The 14018-nt window shown below is 39.8% G+C and overlaps 1 protein-coding gene across 8 annotated transcripts in view; it reads left to right on the top strand.

Annotated features, from left to right (window-relative positions):
• slc29a1b (solute carrier family 29 member 1b) overlaps positions 1–14018 on the top strand; it is a 48787-nt gene that overhangs the window by 18058 nt on the left and 16711 nt on the right. For 4 of the 8 annotated variants that reach the window (XM_064965396.1, XM_064965397.1, XM_064965398.1 and 1 more), the window contains 5 exons: positions 5351–5447; positions 8633–8706; positions 9140–9221; positions 9631–9809; positions 10747–10886. In XM_064965396.1, the coding sequence (XP_064821468.1) occupies positions 8681–8706; positions 9140–9221; positions 9631–9809; positions 10747–10886 (427 nt within the window). In that variant the 5' untranslated portion in view covers positions 5351–5447; positions 8633–8680. Of the gene's footprint in view, positions 1–3356; positions 3412–5350; positions 5448–8632; positions 8707–9139; positions 9222–9630; positions 9810–10746; positions 10887–14018 lie in introns of all 8 variants that reach the window. The other 4 variants (XM_064965399.1, XM_064965400.1, XM_064965403.1 and 1 more) reach the window with 3 other exon arrangements.

Genomic DNA, 14018 nt, shown 5'->3' with positions numbered 1-14018 from the left:
AGGAGGAGAGAGAGCGAGAATTAGAGATAACATACTTAAATTCACACAGAACACCGGATAAGACAGGAGAAATACTAAAGATATAACAGACTGACATGAAAATGGAGCTCTTTGGGAGAAATCCCTGCCTCCAGCTGTTTTTTTAGAAATTCTAGGGATAGTTAGGAGGCCTGTATCTTGTGACCGTAGCGTACGTGTAGGTATGTACGGCAGGACCAAATCGGAAAGATAGGTAATGTTTTGTAGGTTAGCAGTAAAACCTTGAAATCAGCCCTTGCCTTAACAGGAGGCCAGTGTAGAGAGGCGGGCACTGGAGTAAGATGATCATTTTTTTGGTTCTGGTCAAGATTCTAGCAGCCGTGTTTAGCACCAACTGAAATTGATTTAGTGCCTTATCCGGGAGCATTGCAGTAGTCTAACCTAGAAGTGACAAAAGCATGGCTACATTTTTCTGCATCATTTTTGGACAGAAAGTTTCTGATTTTTGCAATGTTACGTATATGGAAAAAAGCTGTCCTTGAAACAGTCTTGATATGTTCATCACAAGAGAGATCAGGGTCCAGAGTAACACCGAAACACCTATAATAGAGGAACTGGAGGAACCCTGGACTGGAGGCATGGCTTAGTAGAACCTTGGCTTTCATATAGATATTTTTAGGTCACCAATGGGAGTAAATGTCATTCCTGTTCATCTTTTCTGTTGTATTGTCATCACATGTTAAGGTTGAAAACTGACAGTTTTGTAGATTCAATGAGACTTACTGAGGTGTATGAGTTCCTCAAGATCCTATGCAAAGTTGGAATAGTACCACTTTATTACACCATGCAATCAGCAATGTTAATTATGACTTTGATATTAGAATGTGTAATATGCACAAATATTCAAGGAAAATGTACATTTGCAGTGTACAACCTTAACATGATCAACAGAAGTTATATTTACTCTAACTGGTGGCCAAAAAGAACCCTGTGAAAGCAAAGCCTCCGATCTTCCGATAGGCTGCCACCTCTACAATATATTATTTTAAAAGTTCCAAATTAAACACCTCCCATCACAAAAGGGGGGTCGACGAACAAGGACCATTTTTCAGAGGGGTTCCTAAAGGAACCTTTTTGATCTTGAAAGGTTCCCAGTGTGACAATTATTTTAACTCCAAAACGATCTTCCAGGCACTTTTACTTCTAAAGGCGTCGTCATGCTTCCGAGCCGAAACAGTTTCGAAGAGTTTGTGTACCGGTCAAAAGTTTCAGAACACCTACTCATTCAAGGGTTTTTCTTTATTTTTTACTATTTTCTACATTGTAAATTAATAGTGAAGACATCAAAACTATGAAATGTAGTAACCAAAATAGTGTTAAACAAATCAAAATATATTTTTTCTTGGACATTCTTTAAATGGCCACCTTTTGCGTGATGACAGCTTTGAACACTCTTGGCATTGCAGCCCAAATGAATCATTCACAGAGTTCAAGTAACAGACACATCTCAACATCAACTGTTCAGAGAAGACTGTGTGAATCAGGCCTTCATCGTCAACTTGTCCTTCTGTGTGAGAAATAAATATTCTAAACATGCTCTGGGAAGTTGTGGGATGTGATAGATCCCAAGTGAATACAGTTGTCATGCCCTGGTCTTTATTTATTATGTTATCTTCATTTATTGGGTCAGGCCAGGGTGTGACATGGGTTTATTTGTAGTGTGTTTCGTCTTGGGGTTGTGTGGGGTGTACAGATTGGTCTATGGCTGCCTGAGGTGGTTCTCAATCAGAGTCAGGTGATTATCGTTGTCTCTGATTGGGAACCATATTTAGGTAGCCTGGGTTTCACTGTGTGTTTGTGGGTGATTGTTCCTGTCTCTGTGTTTGTTGCACCAGTCAGGGCTGTTTCGGTTTTCGACGTTTGTTGTTTTGTATTGTTCGTGTTTTTCATCATTAAAGATGTATCGAACGAACCACGCTGCATTTTGGTCCGATCCTTGTTCCACCTCTTTGTCAGAGGAGGAGATGGAAGAAACCCGTTACAACAGTGTTGTGAAAATTTCCTGTATTACCAAATACTGAGAGAGCAAACCACACACAAGTCAGAGTCATATTATAAAGTCCATCTTTAATTATGAGCTTCAACATAGCCCTGTGACTCTCAGATCAATTCAGTGTCTATAAATTAATTGATCTGAGAGTGCTTACACAACAGTTCTTAATATAATTTATAGCCAAGAGACACCCATCTCAACTCACATGACGAATAACAGATCTTAGGAACATTACACAAAGAACCTTTTACTTGAAAGAGGAGTATCCCATAGCTAGATAGCATTAGCTATAAATTATTGTTCAGTTTGGTCTCCTAAACAAAGTTCCTTATCTTGTTCTTGGTACCACTTACGACCAAAACATTACCTCATCCAAAGGCATATATTAATTGTAATGTAATGCTATATTATAAAAGTGTCTTTTTATGGTGAAAAGTATCTTCCCGAAACTCACGAGCCGCCTATGTACAGTATGCCAGTTAGGCTCTACACTGGTTGTAAAGAGGATTAATGTGCTTAATTTTAAGAAGTTATCATGCCACTTTAGTTGTGATACATGGGCTAGACTACATGAGGTGGGTGACTATGATTAGAAAAAGTCGACAAAAAAAGGTATGTGCTGTTTCTTGCCTTACTACACATGCTGGGCATCATTCACAAGTGATAATATTGTCACCCATTAGTCTATTCTTCATTTAGTCTTGTCTTTACATATGCTAAACAATATATGTGTGAAATTGGTTTGGATTTAGAATGGATCATTATCATGCACCTGTCTTGGAACAGAGGCCAAGGGAAAAAATACATGTCATCTATGCACATAAATTGTGAATGGAAGACACTTTCCCCGTGGTTCATTTTCATGCCGGCCAGATGGGCTATACTCCTGTTGTAAAGCAAAGCAATGTGCTTAATATTAGGAAAATTGAGAAATAAATATAGAAAGCTGATGGGGCCTCCTCTTTTTTAATAGAGGCCATCAAACCCCTGTTTTGTCACACAATTTCATAGCCTATAGAGATGTTGCGCAATGAGCTCATGGACTCTCAGGAGTGTTTGATTAGATTTCAATTACATTTGCATTGATATCAGAGTGATTATAGGAATAATAGAGTGCTGGTTGCCATGCAGTTAGCAAGTTTGGTAGGCTACTAATGACTACCAGCAGCATCAGAGCTTGGAGAAGCCTAGTTACCATGACTAAATGGTCATGTGGAATTTGACTGCGGTCATGACTTGTGACCGCTGGTGTGGCGTTAACAGCCCTAGTCACACCAGATACTGACTGGTTTTCTGATCAACCTTTTCTTCCTTTTTTTTAAAGGTATCTGTGACCAACAGTTGAATATCTGTATTCCCAGTCATGTGAAATCCACAGAGTAGGTCTTAATTAATTAATTTCAATTTACTCATTTCCTTATCTCAACTGTAACTAGGTAAAATCTTTGAAATTATTGCATGTTGCATTTATATTTTTGTGCAGTGTACATTTGTGATTTTATTTTCAAATTATCTGTTGCTCGGTGAACATGCGAGAATAAATAATAATAATGATAATAGCAATATGGATGGTGTAAAGAGATAGATGGGAGGGGTTGAATGGAGCTGAAGGGTGGGACTATATAGGTTCAGAACTTTTGTGAAAGAGCACAGTTAGAAATATATTGCAAATAGACATCAGAACATCAGAAATAGAGGATAGATTGGGCCCGTAGAATGTATATAGAATGAATAAGCTATGGAAGCCTAAGTGTTGTTGTTCATTAGTTTACCCCAATAAGAGTGGAGTGGTAGGGTTTACAGGAAATAACATAGGAAAATATATTTTTAAAAGATATTGTATGTATGTGTATGCATATTAGTGTGTGTGTGTGTGTGTGTGTGTGTGTGTGTGTGTGTGTGTGTGTGTGTGTGTGTGTGTGTGTGTGTGTGTGTGTGTGTGTGTGTGTGTGTATATATATATATATATATATATATATATATATATATATATATATATATTCTATAAATATACTACTGCTCAAATGTTTGGGGTCATTTAGAAATGTCCTTGTTTTTGTAAGAAAAGCTAATTTTGTCCATTAAAATAACATCAAATTGATCAGAAGTACAGTGTAGACATTGTTAATGTTGTAAGTGACTATTGTAGCTGGAAACGACAATTTTGGAAATTTTAAAAGGAAAATCTACATAGGCGTACAGAGGCCCATTATCAGCAACCATTACTCCTGTGTTCCAATGGCACATTGTGTTAGCTAATCCAAGGTGATCATTTTAAAAGGCTAATTGATCAGTAGAAAACCCTTTTGCAATTATGTCAACACAGCAGAAGACTATTGTCCTGATTTAAGAAGCAGTAAAATGGGCCTTCTTTAGACAAGTTGAGTATCTAGAGCATCAGCATTTGTGGGTTCGATTACAGGCTCAAAGTGGCCAGAAACAAAGACTTTCTTCTGAAACTCGTCAGCCTATTCTTGTTCTGAGAAATTTAGGCTATTCCATGCGAGAACTTGCCAAGAAACTGAAGATCTCATTACAACGCTGTGTAAGACTCCCTTCACGGAACATTGCAAACTGTCTCTAACCAGAATAGAAAGAGGAGTGGGAGGCCCCGCTGCACAACTGTGCAAGAGGACAAGTACATTAGAGTGTCTTGTTTGATAAACAGACGCCTCAAAAGTCCTCAACTGGCAGCTTCAGTGAAGAGGCGACTCAGGGAAGCTGGCCTTCTAGGCAAAGTTCCTCTGTCCAGTGTCTGTGTTCTTTTGCCCATTTTAATATTTTTTTTATTGGCCAGTCTGAGATATTGCTTTTTCTTTGCAACTCTGCCTAGAAGGCCAGCATCTCAGAGTTGCCTCTTCACTGTTGACATTGAGACTGGTGTTTTGAGGATACAATTTAAAATGATAAACTTGGGTTAGCTAACTTGATAGCCACTTCCAGACACAAATGTGAGAACAGCTCACTCTGACCATTTTACTTGCCCATCAGCAATAATAATTAGCCTAACATGACAGTAGCCTAAATTATTCTTCAAAATAACCCCACCTTCTTCAGCTGGAGCTCAGGCTTAGTGGTTCTCATTTGAACCCTCAATCATATTTTGTAAAGAAGAGTGACAGTGTGTTTTTGCACAATATCTTAATTCAACTGGGTCTAAAAATTGTACGACATATCTGATGACATATCTGGTAGCCTAAGTTTAAACTGATACAATTACCTCGATGACGAAAAACAGGCCTATACACACAAATGTACATTTACATTTTGGTAATTTAGCAGACGATCTTATTCTGACTTGTTGTTTATTGACTACAGCTCAGCGTTCAACACCATAGTGCTGACCCTGGGACTAAACACCCCCATCTGCAACTGGATCCTGGACTTCCTGACGGGCCGCACCCAGGTGGTAAGGGTATGTAACAACAAAACTGCCACGCCGAAACTGAAAACACCTGGGCCCATCAGGGATGTGTGCTTAGTCCCCTCCTGTACTCCCTGTTTCCCCATGACTGCGTAACCAAGCACGACTCCAACACCATCATTAAGTTTTTTGATGATACACCGATAACGATGAAACAGTCTATAGCGAGGAGGTGAGAGACCAAAACTGGCCAATGCTAAGAACGCAATAACACCTTTGTTGTTAAAGATTAGGCTACTTAATTTATGTACAAAATGAGGCTCTTTATTAAATATTAGGCCTACTTTTTTGTATTAGTCTTTGGATAGGCAAGATCAACCACAATTGCTCATCACTTAAGATTCTCTAAGAGTTATCCTAGTCATGATTAGGCTACTATTCATCTCAGTTTGGATTAAAAAGGAATAGGGGAGCCTCCCTCATGACTTGAGGTTTTCTTTCAAAAAATCTCTACTTACTTTCACAAAAAATTGTACCGCATGTACCATGTATTCAATAGGGTGAATGTTATTTTGCTTGGGTGTGGCATTAGTCCATCATTGAGCTAACACATTTTGATTTTTCACAAGGACTGCCACATCTTTGCAAGCAACCCCTCATACCGATTTATTTCTGATATCACATGGGATCTTATCCAGAGCTAATATCCTTTCTCAAATCAAATGTATTTATATAGCCCTTCTTACATCAGCTGATATATCAAAGTGCTGTACAGAAACCCAGCCTAAAACCCCAAAACAGCAAGCAATGCAGGTGTAGAAGCACGGTGGCTAGGAAAAACTCCCTAGAAAGGCCAAAACCTAGGAAGAAACCTCAAGAGAAACCAGGCTATGAGGGGTGGCCAGTCCACTTCTGGCTGTGCCATGTCCAAGATGTTCAAATGTTCATAAAATGACCAGCATGTTCAAATAATGGTAATCACAGTGGTTGTTGAGGGTGCAACAGGTCAGCACCTCAGGAGTAAATGTCAGCTGGCTTTTCATAGCCGATTATTCAGAGTATCTCTACAGCTCCTGTTGTCTCTAGAGAGTTGAAAACAGCAGGTCTGGGACAGGTAGCACATCCAGTGAACAGGTCAGGGTTCCATAGCCGCAGGCAGAACAGTTGAAACTGGAGCAGCAGCACGGCCAGGTGGACTGGGGACAGCAAGGAGTCATCAGACCAGGTAGTCCTGAAGCATGGTCCTAGTGCTCAGGTCCTCAGAAAGAGAGATAGAAAGAGAGAGCGAATTAGAGAGAGGATACTTTAATTCACACAGGACACCGGATAAGACAGGAGAAATAGTCCAGATATAACAGACTGACTCTAGCCCCCCGACACATGAACTACTGCAGCATAAGTACTGGAGGCTTAGACAGGAGGGGTCAGGAGATACTGTAGGCCTAACTCCTAGGTCCTGCTTAACATCACACAGTTTTCTCTCAACTCAATCCTGCCAGTAACATCATTCCATGCTGTTGCGTCAGACATGACTACTCCTACTGACTTGAGATAGTTGTATATGTTTGATTTGGAGCTACGGTCTGTGTAAATACAACTGCGCCAGGAAAATGTATGTAGAATTATGCAACATTGATGTCTTGCACGTCATGGTACAGTGTACTGTGTGCTGTAGACCAACAATGCATTTGGATTTTAGTGCACAGTTCATGTGTTTTTAAGAGAGAGCTTTCCTGATTTTGCACAGTGTAGACAAGGCTATACGTAGGCTATTGGTTGACCAAATGGTAGTGGGCTCTATACTCCTTTGCTTACCGTGTAATGTTTAGAGGCTTGGAGGGTAGGGTTATTGCATTTATACCCCTAAACTATTTGTTTAGATTTTTACATCTGCACCCTGTCTGACTGATCATTATAGCCTAGCCTACTACATGCACAGTACTTTTGTGCAACACATAATTGTCTTGATACATGTGTAGCGTGGCATATGTGAGTGCTCTACTGCTGATGCTCAAGCCCCTTAAGTGCAGGGAGTAGAGCACTTGCTGAGTTGCATTTGCTAACCAGAGGAACACAAGACCTAGGCTAAATTTGAGAAAAGGAGACAGTTTTGATAGAAATAAGGTCTGTGAATGTGCATGCCTGGGTGAGGGAGGGACAGAGAGAGAGAGGGAGGGAGGGACAGAGAGAGAGAAGGGGGACAGAAAGAGAGAGGGAGGGACAGAGAGAGAGAAGGGGGACAGAAAGAGAGAGGGAGGAACAGAGAGAGAGTGATAGAGAGAGACAGGGAGTTGTGGTTCTTATTGATTTCACCCCAGAGACACATGGCAATGAAAAAGGTAAAGGAAGGAAGTTATTGATAAGGTTGAATTGCATATTGTTAGAATGATTAACCTAATCAGACCATCCATTCTGACCAGTATTGTACTAAGACTGAACACAGTAGGCTACCTTGTGAGATGCCATAGCCTACAGATCCCAATAGAAAATGTAATGAGGCCCGTACAGTTATTAAGCCGATAGAGAAAAATAATGTAGCTTATTAATTTTAAGTTGTTATTCTTTTGATACCTCACAGCTCTCTTCCCCGTAGTGTGGGGAATATGGAAAAGCGTGTCGGGAGGCTGTGGGGCAGAGTAGACATTAAGATAGCGCCAGTTAGTCACTATAAGCTTCTTAAACGCACACATGGTTGTGCTGGGAGGAGTGAGGGCTTCCCTGATTTTGGGAGGAGTCAACATCTGAGTTCTTAGAATGTCCATTAGCCTACCTCTCAACTTTAAAAAATCAGATCTTGACAACTGTCTGAAAATGGGTAGTTGATGATACTGAGTCTGTTGCTGTAAGTTGTTGATCTCTCATTATAACATTGCATGATGCTCTCTCTGTCTAATGCCTCGATGTTTGGTAATATTGCGAATATTAATCGTACATTGTACAGGAGCAAAAACAGCTGTAGCCTAGGCTATTAGTCAGTATGCTACTGAATTAATGCAAAGAGTCAGCAGATCTTCATTTCAGTCATTCAATTGAAGTTTCAGCACCGTGGAAATGTAGTCTAACCCTAGTTTTCAGATCTCATAGCCTCAGATCTCATAGCCCCATAACCCAGTTTAAGTTCCTAAAACCCTCTTTGCATTTTTTCTCTAATGTAGTTGATAAAATAACATGCAATAATAAGGAAAAAATAAGGGAAAAAACATTTCATGTTTTTCAATCCAACCCATTTCTTTCAGGTTTGGTGCTGAAGTGTAAAGGGTGATAGTAATCACTGAAGATAAATAATGACCGTCCACGAGCCAAAAGACAAGTGAGTAGCAGCCTCCTTTATGTGTTCAGTGTGTATGGTGACATCTTCACATTTTGACAATGCGCCCTCAGATACAGTATCAAGTTTCTGTGACACACTTGGTTACTTCTTTGCACCAAATGGTAATGTAACTGCTATGTTAGCCTTTGGATTGGAAGTGTGTTACGAGTTCCCCTAAGGGAGTTAACTCTTCAGGGACTATGGTTAGCGGGCCCACCTTGAGGTCAGTCAGACGTCCAGGGTTCCCCCAGTGGTTGCACATAGTCCTGCAGAAATGACTAGAATTTGATGAATTGAATCCCCAACATTTTGTATCATAACAGAATTACCATTCTACCTTTATAATTTCTGTGGGCCTACATAATATGGTATTTTTTGTCAAATTGCAAATAACGTCTGTAACCCTAGTTTCGTCTACTCTGTCATCCAACAGAAACAATGGCGTGTGGCTGATCTTTTTCATGCTGGGCTTAGGAACGCTCCTGCCATGGAACTTCTTTATGACAGCCACCATGGTAGAGCACACAATATTTTTTTAATCATCTACCTTTAAGATTGTGAATAATTAAAGAATATATTTCAATGATACAATGCCAGAGCTTTTAGTTAAATGTCTGTATCAATTTCTAAATATGTCTCAAGTCTTACTTTTCAGATCTTCTTGATAGCCAATGATTATTAACAGAAGTACTGATAACCCCTAATCTACTCATTATAATAATTAATGATGGTTTTAAATTAAATAGCATTTTATAGCATGCTCAATGTGCTTCACATAATTGTATATTTTATATATTATTGTATTTCTTCCACTAAAGATGTATAGCACCCACAAGGGTGATGCATGGCAGACATGTTGTGCCAGAACTATCACCACACATCAGCAATTAACAAAAATTAAGTGGCTGTCCTCTGTCTCTACAGTATTTTAGCAGCCGTCTCAGAGACCCCTCCCAAATGGGCACCAACCTGTCAGGCAATGGGACCGGAGCAGAAGGGAACAACCGTAGCCTTTTGGAGGCCAAGTTCAATAACGTAATGACACTTTGTGCCATGGTGCCTTTACTGGCCTTCACCTGTCTCAACTCAGTCCTGCATCAAAGGTTTGTCCACCACCCCAACCACATCTTTCCTAATGTATTAAAGCACTACTTCAGAAGTTACATCTTGAAGATGCACTACAGCTATCTTTTACTTTTCCTGTTGAAAAACAATATTCCAAGTATAAATGCAGTCATGTACACACACAAGGGCGAGATGGGTCCCGTTATGTCTGGCGAAAACCCAACACTGCATTCCACAGTAAGAACCTCATACCAACAGTCAAGCATGGTGGTGGGAGTGTGATGATGTGGGTATGCTTTGCTGCCTTAGTACCTGGACGACGTGCCTTAATAGAAGGAACCATGAATTCTGCTCTGTATCAGAGAATTCTTCAGGAGAATGTCAGGCCATCCGTCTGTCAGGTGAAGCTGAAGCGTAGTTTTGTTCGTGCAGCAGGACAATTATCCAAAACACACAATCAAGTCTACGTGAACATTGCTAAAAATCAACAAATGTGAAGTTTTGGCCCACTCATTGGCTAGAATGGTCCCACCTGATCTCTCCTCCTCCCACCTGCCTTTCATCTTTGAGGACATGTATTTCCATTGTTAGAGCAGTCACTAGAGGTATCTTGCAAATATAATAGACAATCTTTGACTGGAGTAGGACTTTAATCTTTTGCTGGACATCTAATATGATAATGTGTGCATGTATTGAGCAGGCATGTTTAGATTTCCTTCGGGGTTCAACTTAGACAATTGTACCCTTTTAACACTATCGTGCCGACCCAAGCTGCACTGTAGTAGAGCAGATATATTATTTTCACATGGTCCTTTCTAGCACGGTTCCAGCAACTACAGTGGATGCGTAGCCAGGCCATTGCATTTCAGCTTGGCCCTGCCTAGTACACTGTGAAAAGTGTACTAGGCAGTTGAAACACTCGTAATAAGCATAAGATTGACCTCAGATATTTCACTTCAACTCTCTAACTCACAGGATTCCTCAGAAGTTTCGGATCATGGGCAGCCTGGCAGTGATTTTGGTGGTGTTTCTTCTGACAGCCATTTTGGTTAAAATAGAGATGGCACCCCTCCCCTTTTTCACGTTGACCATGATCAAGATTGTCATCATAAACTGTGAGTTTTTCCGGACTTTCTAGTGTCCCTTTTTTGCCTCCTTCCTCCCTCTTTTTAACGTGTCAATTCTTTCCCCCTTCAATCTTCTGAGTTGTCCTGAAAGTAAAACTAGTCCTCAGCACCCTCAATGTAGCATGTCTTTATTTAAGATTTTACATTTTGTTCATTAGCAGACGCTCTTATCAAGGGTGACTTACAGTCAGTGCATTCAACTAAGGTAGATAGAACAATCACATATCACAGTCATTGCAAAGAATAACATTCCTCACTAAAGCATCTATCAGTAAAATCAGTGCTTGTAAGATAAGACAAGTGTTAGTGCAAGAATGACAAGTAAGGTATTCGTTTTAGAGGGGAATTCACAACGCACAAGGTTGGTGGCACCTTAATTGGGGAAAATGGGCTCGTGTTAATGGCTGGAGTGGAATAGGTGGGATTTGTCTTGGAATATTCTAATCAAGTGAGAGAGACTTTGTCACTTCTTCAAACAAGCATCTTTATTCAATATCGATTAATTATTGCAATAGTGAGCCTGGTTGACCCCACACCCTTGAGTGTTGGACCGAGTAACCTAACCTTTACACAAATGCAGAATACTATTTTTAGCTGACACTAAAAATGCTTAATCATGATTGGATCCACACATCCCATGTAGATTGGGGCATCATAAGCCACTCTGGGTTCATCCTGTCGTTATCTGCACCTGGGTTGTTGTCTTAACCCCACCCTGATTTAGTTTCCCAGATGCAAGGATGATTTTGAGACAATGAGGGATTGTTCTACTCCTTAGCTATCTCTAGTAAAACACATTATTGTCTATGTAATGGAGTCTTTAACTTATTTGTCAGCTCAAGCCATCTCTGGTGACCATATGCCCAGATTAGCGGAGTGGAGACCATAAAAACACAGACACTAGTAGAACACATTTGTTTGATGCCATTCAATTTACTCTGTTCCAGCCATTATTATAAGTCATCCTCCCCTCAGCAGCCTCCACTGATTCACAACTAGCAGGATAACTATAACTGAGTTTAGCTTTATTTCAGTATACAGTATATGGCAGCTAAAAGCTGAATTGCGTGTACAGGAAATTCAAGAAAAATAAATCAGGCTAAACATGAAAATAGAGGTCTGAAGAGATCATGGACCAGAGAGTTGTTTGGATGTATGAGCGAAGGAAGCATCGATGGTCTGAGTGGGGGGAGCATCTCGATCACAGCTGGTCGAAGTCAGAGACAGACAGGCCAGTAGCTTCAGCTGCGCACCTTGTCATGCTCCTTTGTAGACATTTAGCAAGCTATTTTCTGTCGATTAAAGTTTGGCCATGTCACTTGATTACTACCTTTTGTATCTACCTTTCTAATTACTTTTAGAGTTTGGGATTTACAAATGTGTGCTTTTTATGGCAAATCTGCTCGGTGTGAATATCTAAGGGGCTTTTATACAAGTATAATGCAGGGTTAATAATAATAATCATAATCATTGGATAACAGATCGCCTCTCGGAACTCATTAAGAGCCCGCTTCTGTCTTCAATATGCATTTAAATGCTTTATTATCCAAATGTTTAAAGTGCGTGTTGGCGACGGAGAGAAACAAAATGGAACAGTTTGAGGTCATGAGGCAGACAGTCAAAAAATGTTTTATTGAAGACTATCAGAAAGAATGTTGGTACTAATTTATTTTGATCCAAAGCCATGAATGAGTGAGTAACTCATCTGGATGTACAGTAGGTGCAGAGGCTATAGTATATGACTGCCCCAATATTTAGCAGACATCACTTGCTGCTTATATTCAGTCAACACATATATCTTAAGAATCTTCTTAGGGATAGGAGTCCCGCTAGCTAGCAATTCAAATAAATGATTATAAATATTATGGATTTTAAAAATTGATGTACATATAAGTGTCTTATATCAGCTGAAAGCTTAAATTATTGTTAATCTAACTGCACTGTCTGATTTACAGTAGCAATTACAGCGAAAACATGCCATGTGATTGTTTGAGGATGGCGCCCCACATCAAAATATTTTTCCATCGGCACAGGTGTGATACAATCACAAATAACGATTAAATATTGACTTGCTATTTGAAAATCTTCCTCTGATTTATCATCCAAAGGGTTCCAGCTATAACATGTAGTGTCGTTTTTGTTAGATAAAATCCTTCTTTATATCCCAAAAAGTCTGTTTAGTTGGCGCCATCAATTTGAGTAATCCACTCGTTCAACTAGTAAAGAAAGGAATCCGAAAATATACCCCTAACCTTTGTTTCAACAAGTCAAAATATGTTTCTATTTACTCCTCAGATACCTTAAAATGTAATCAAACTATAAAATTTATTTTGGAAAGAAGTATGTTCAATAGGAAAACGATTCTAGCAGGTGCGTAATGTCTTCATGGCACGCACAAACACAAATTTCCAAGACGCTGTCCCTCTACTAAAACTGATATTTCCTTTTAGTTTTTGAAGTTACAAGCCTGAAACCTTGAACGTAGATTGCTGACACCCTGCGGAAGCCATAGGAATTGCATCCAGGGAGCTAATTTTCAATATGACCTTCCTCTTGCAATTCGAAGAGGACGGTCTCTCTTAAAAAATAATTTTGTTTGGTTCTCCTTTGGATTTTCTCCTACCATATCTATTGTGTTATATTCTCCTACATTATTTTAAAATTTCTACAAACTTCAAAGTGTTTTCATTCCAATGCTACCAGTTATATGCATATCCTGACTTCAGGGCCTGAGCTGCAGTTTACTTTGGGCATGTCATTCAGATAGAGCTGCAGTTTACTTTGGGCATGTCATTCAGATAGGAAGTGGAGAAAAAAGGGGTCTAGCCCTAAGAAAAATATCAAGAATATATTAGGGAATCCAATATGGTGTAGCAGTGGTATGTTTTGATTGTCTTGTCCCATCCCTTGTATATATCGTTTCTTTCTTCGTATATATTTTTAATCTCATTTTTCCATCTACGGACTGAACATACTCTCCTGCAAGCCACCTCGCCCAATGCGGTATGAATCTGCTATTTTTTATACTTTAGAACCGTAACCAACATTGTTAACTTAGACATCTGCCAGCTTCCGCCCGGTCAACTCCTGCCAGCCTGCACAGTGCAATATCAACCCAGA

This window comes from Oncorhynchus masou, chromosome 5 (assembly GCF_036934945.1).
Source record: "Oncorhynchus masou masou isolate Uvic2021 chromosome 5, UVic_Omas_1.1, whole genome shotgun sequence".
In the NCBI taxonomy this organism is placed as follows: Eukaryota; Metazoa; Chordata; class Actinopteri; order Salmoniformes; family Salmonidae; genus Oncorhynchus; species Oncorhynchus masou.
Note: the sequence above shows the minus strand (reverse complement) of the source record. Positions and strands in the feature narration are given on the sequence as shown.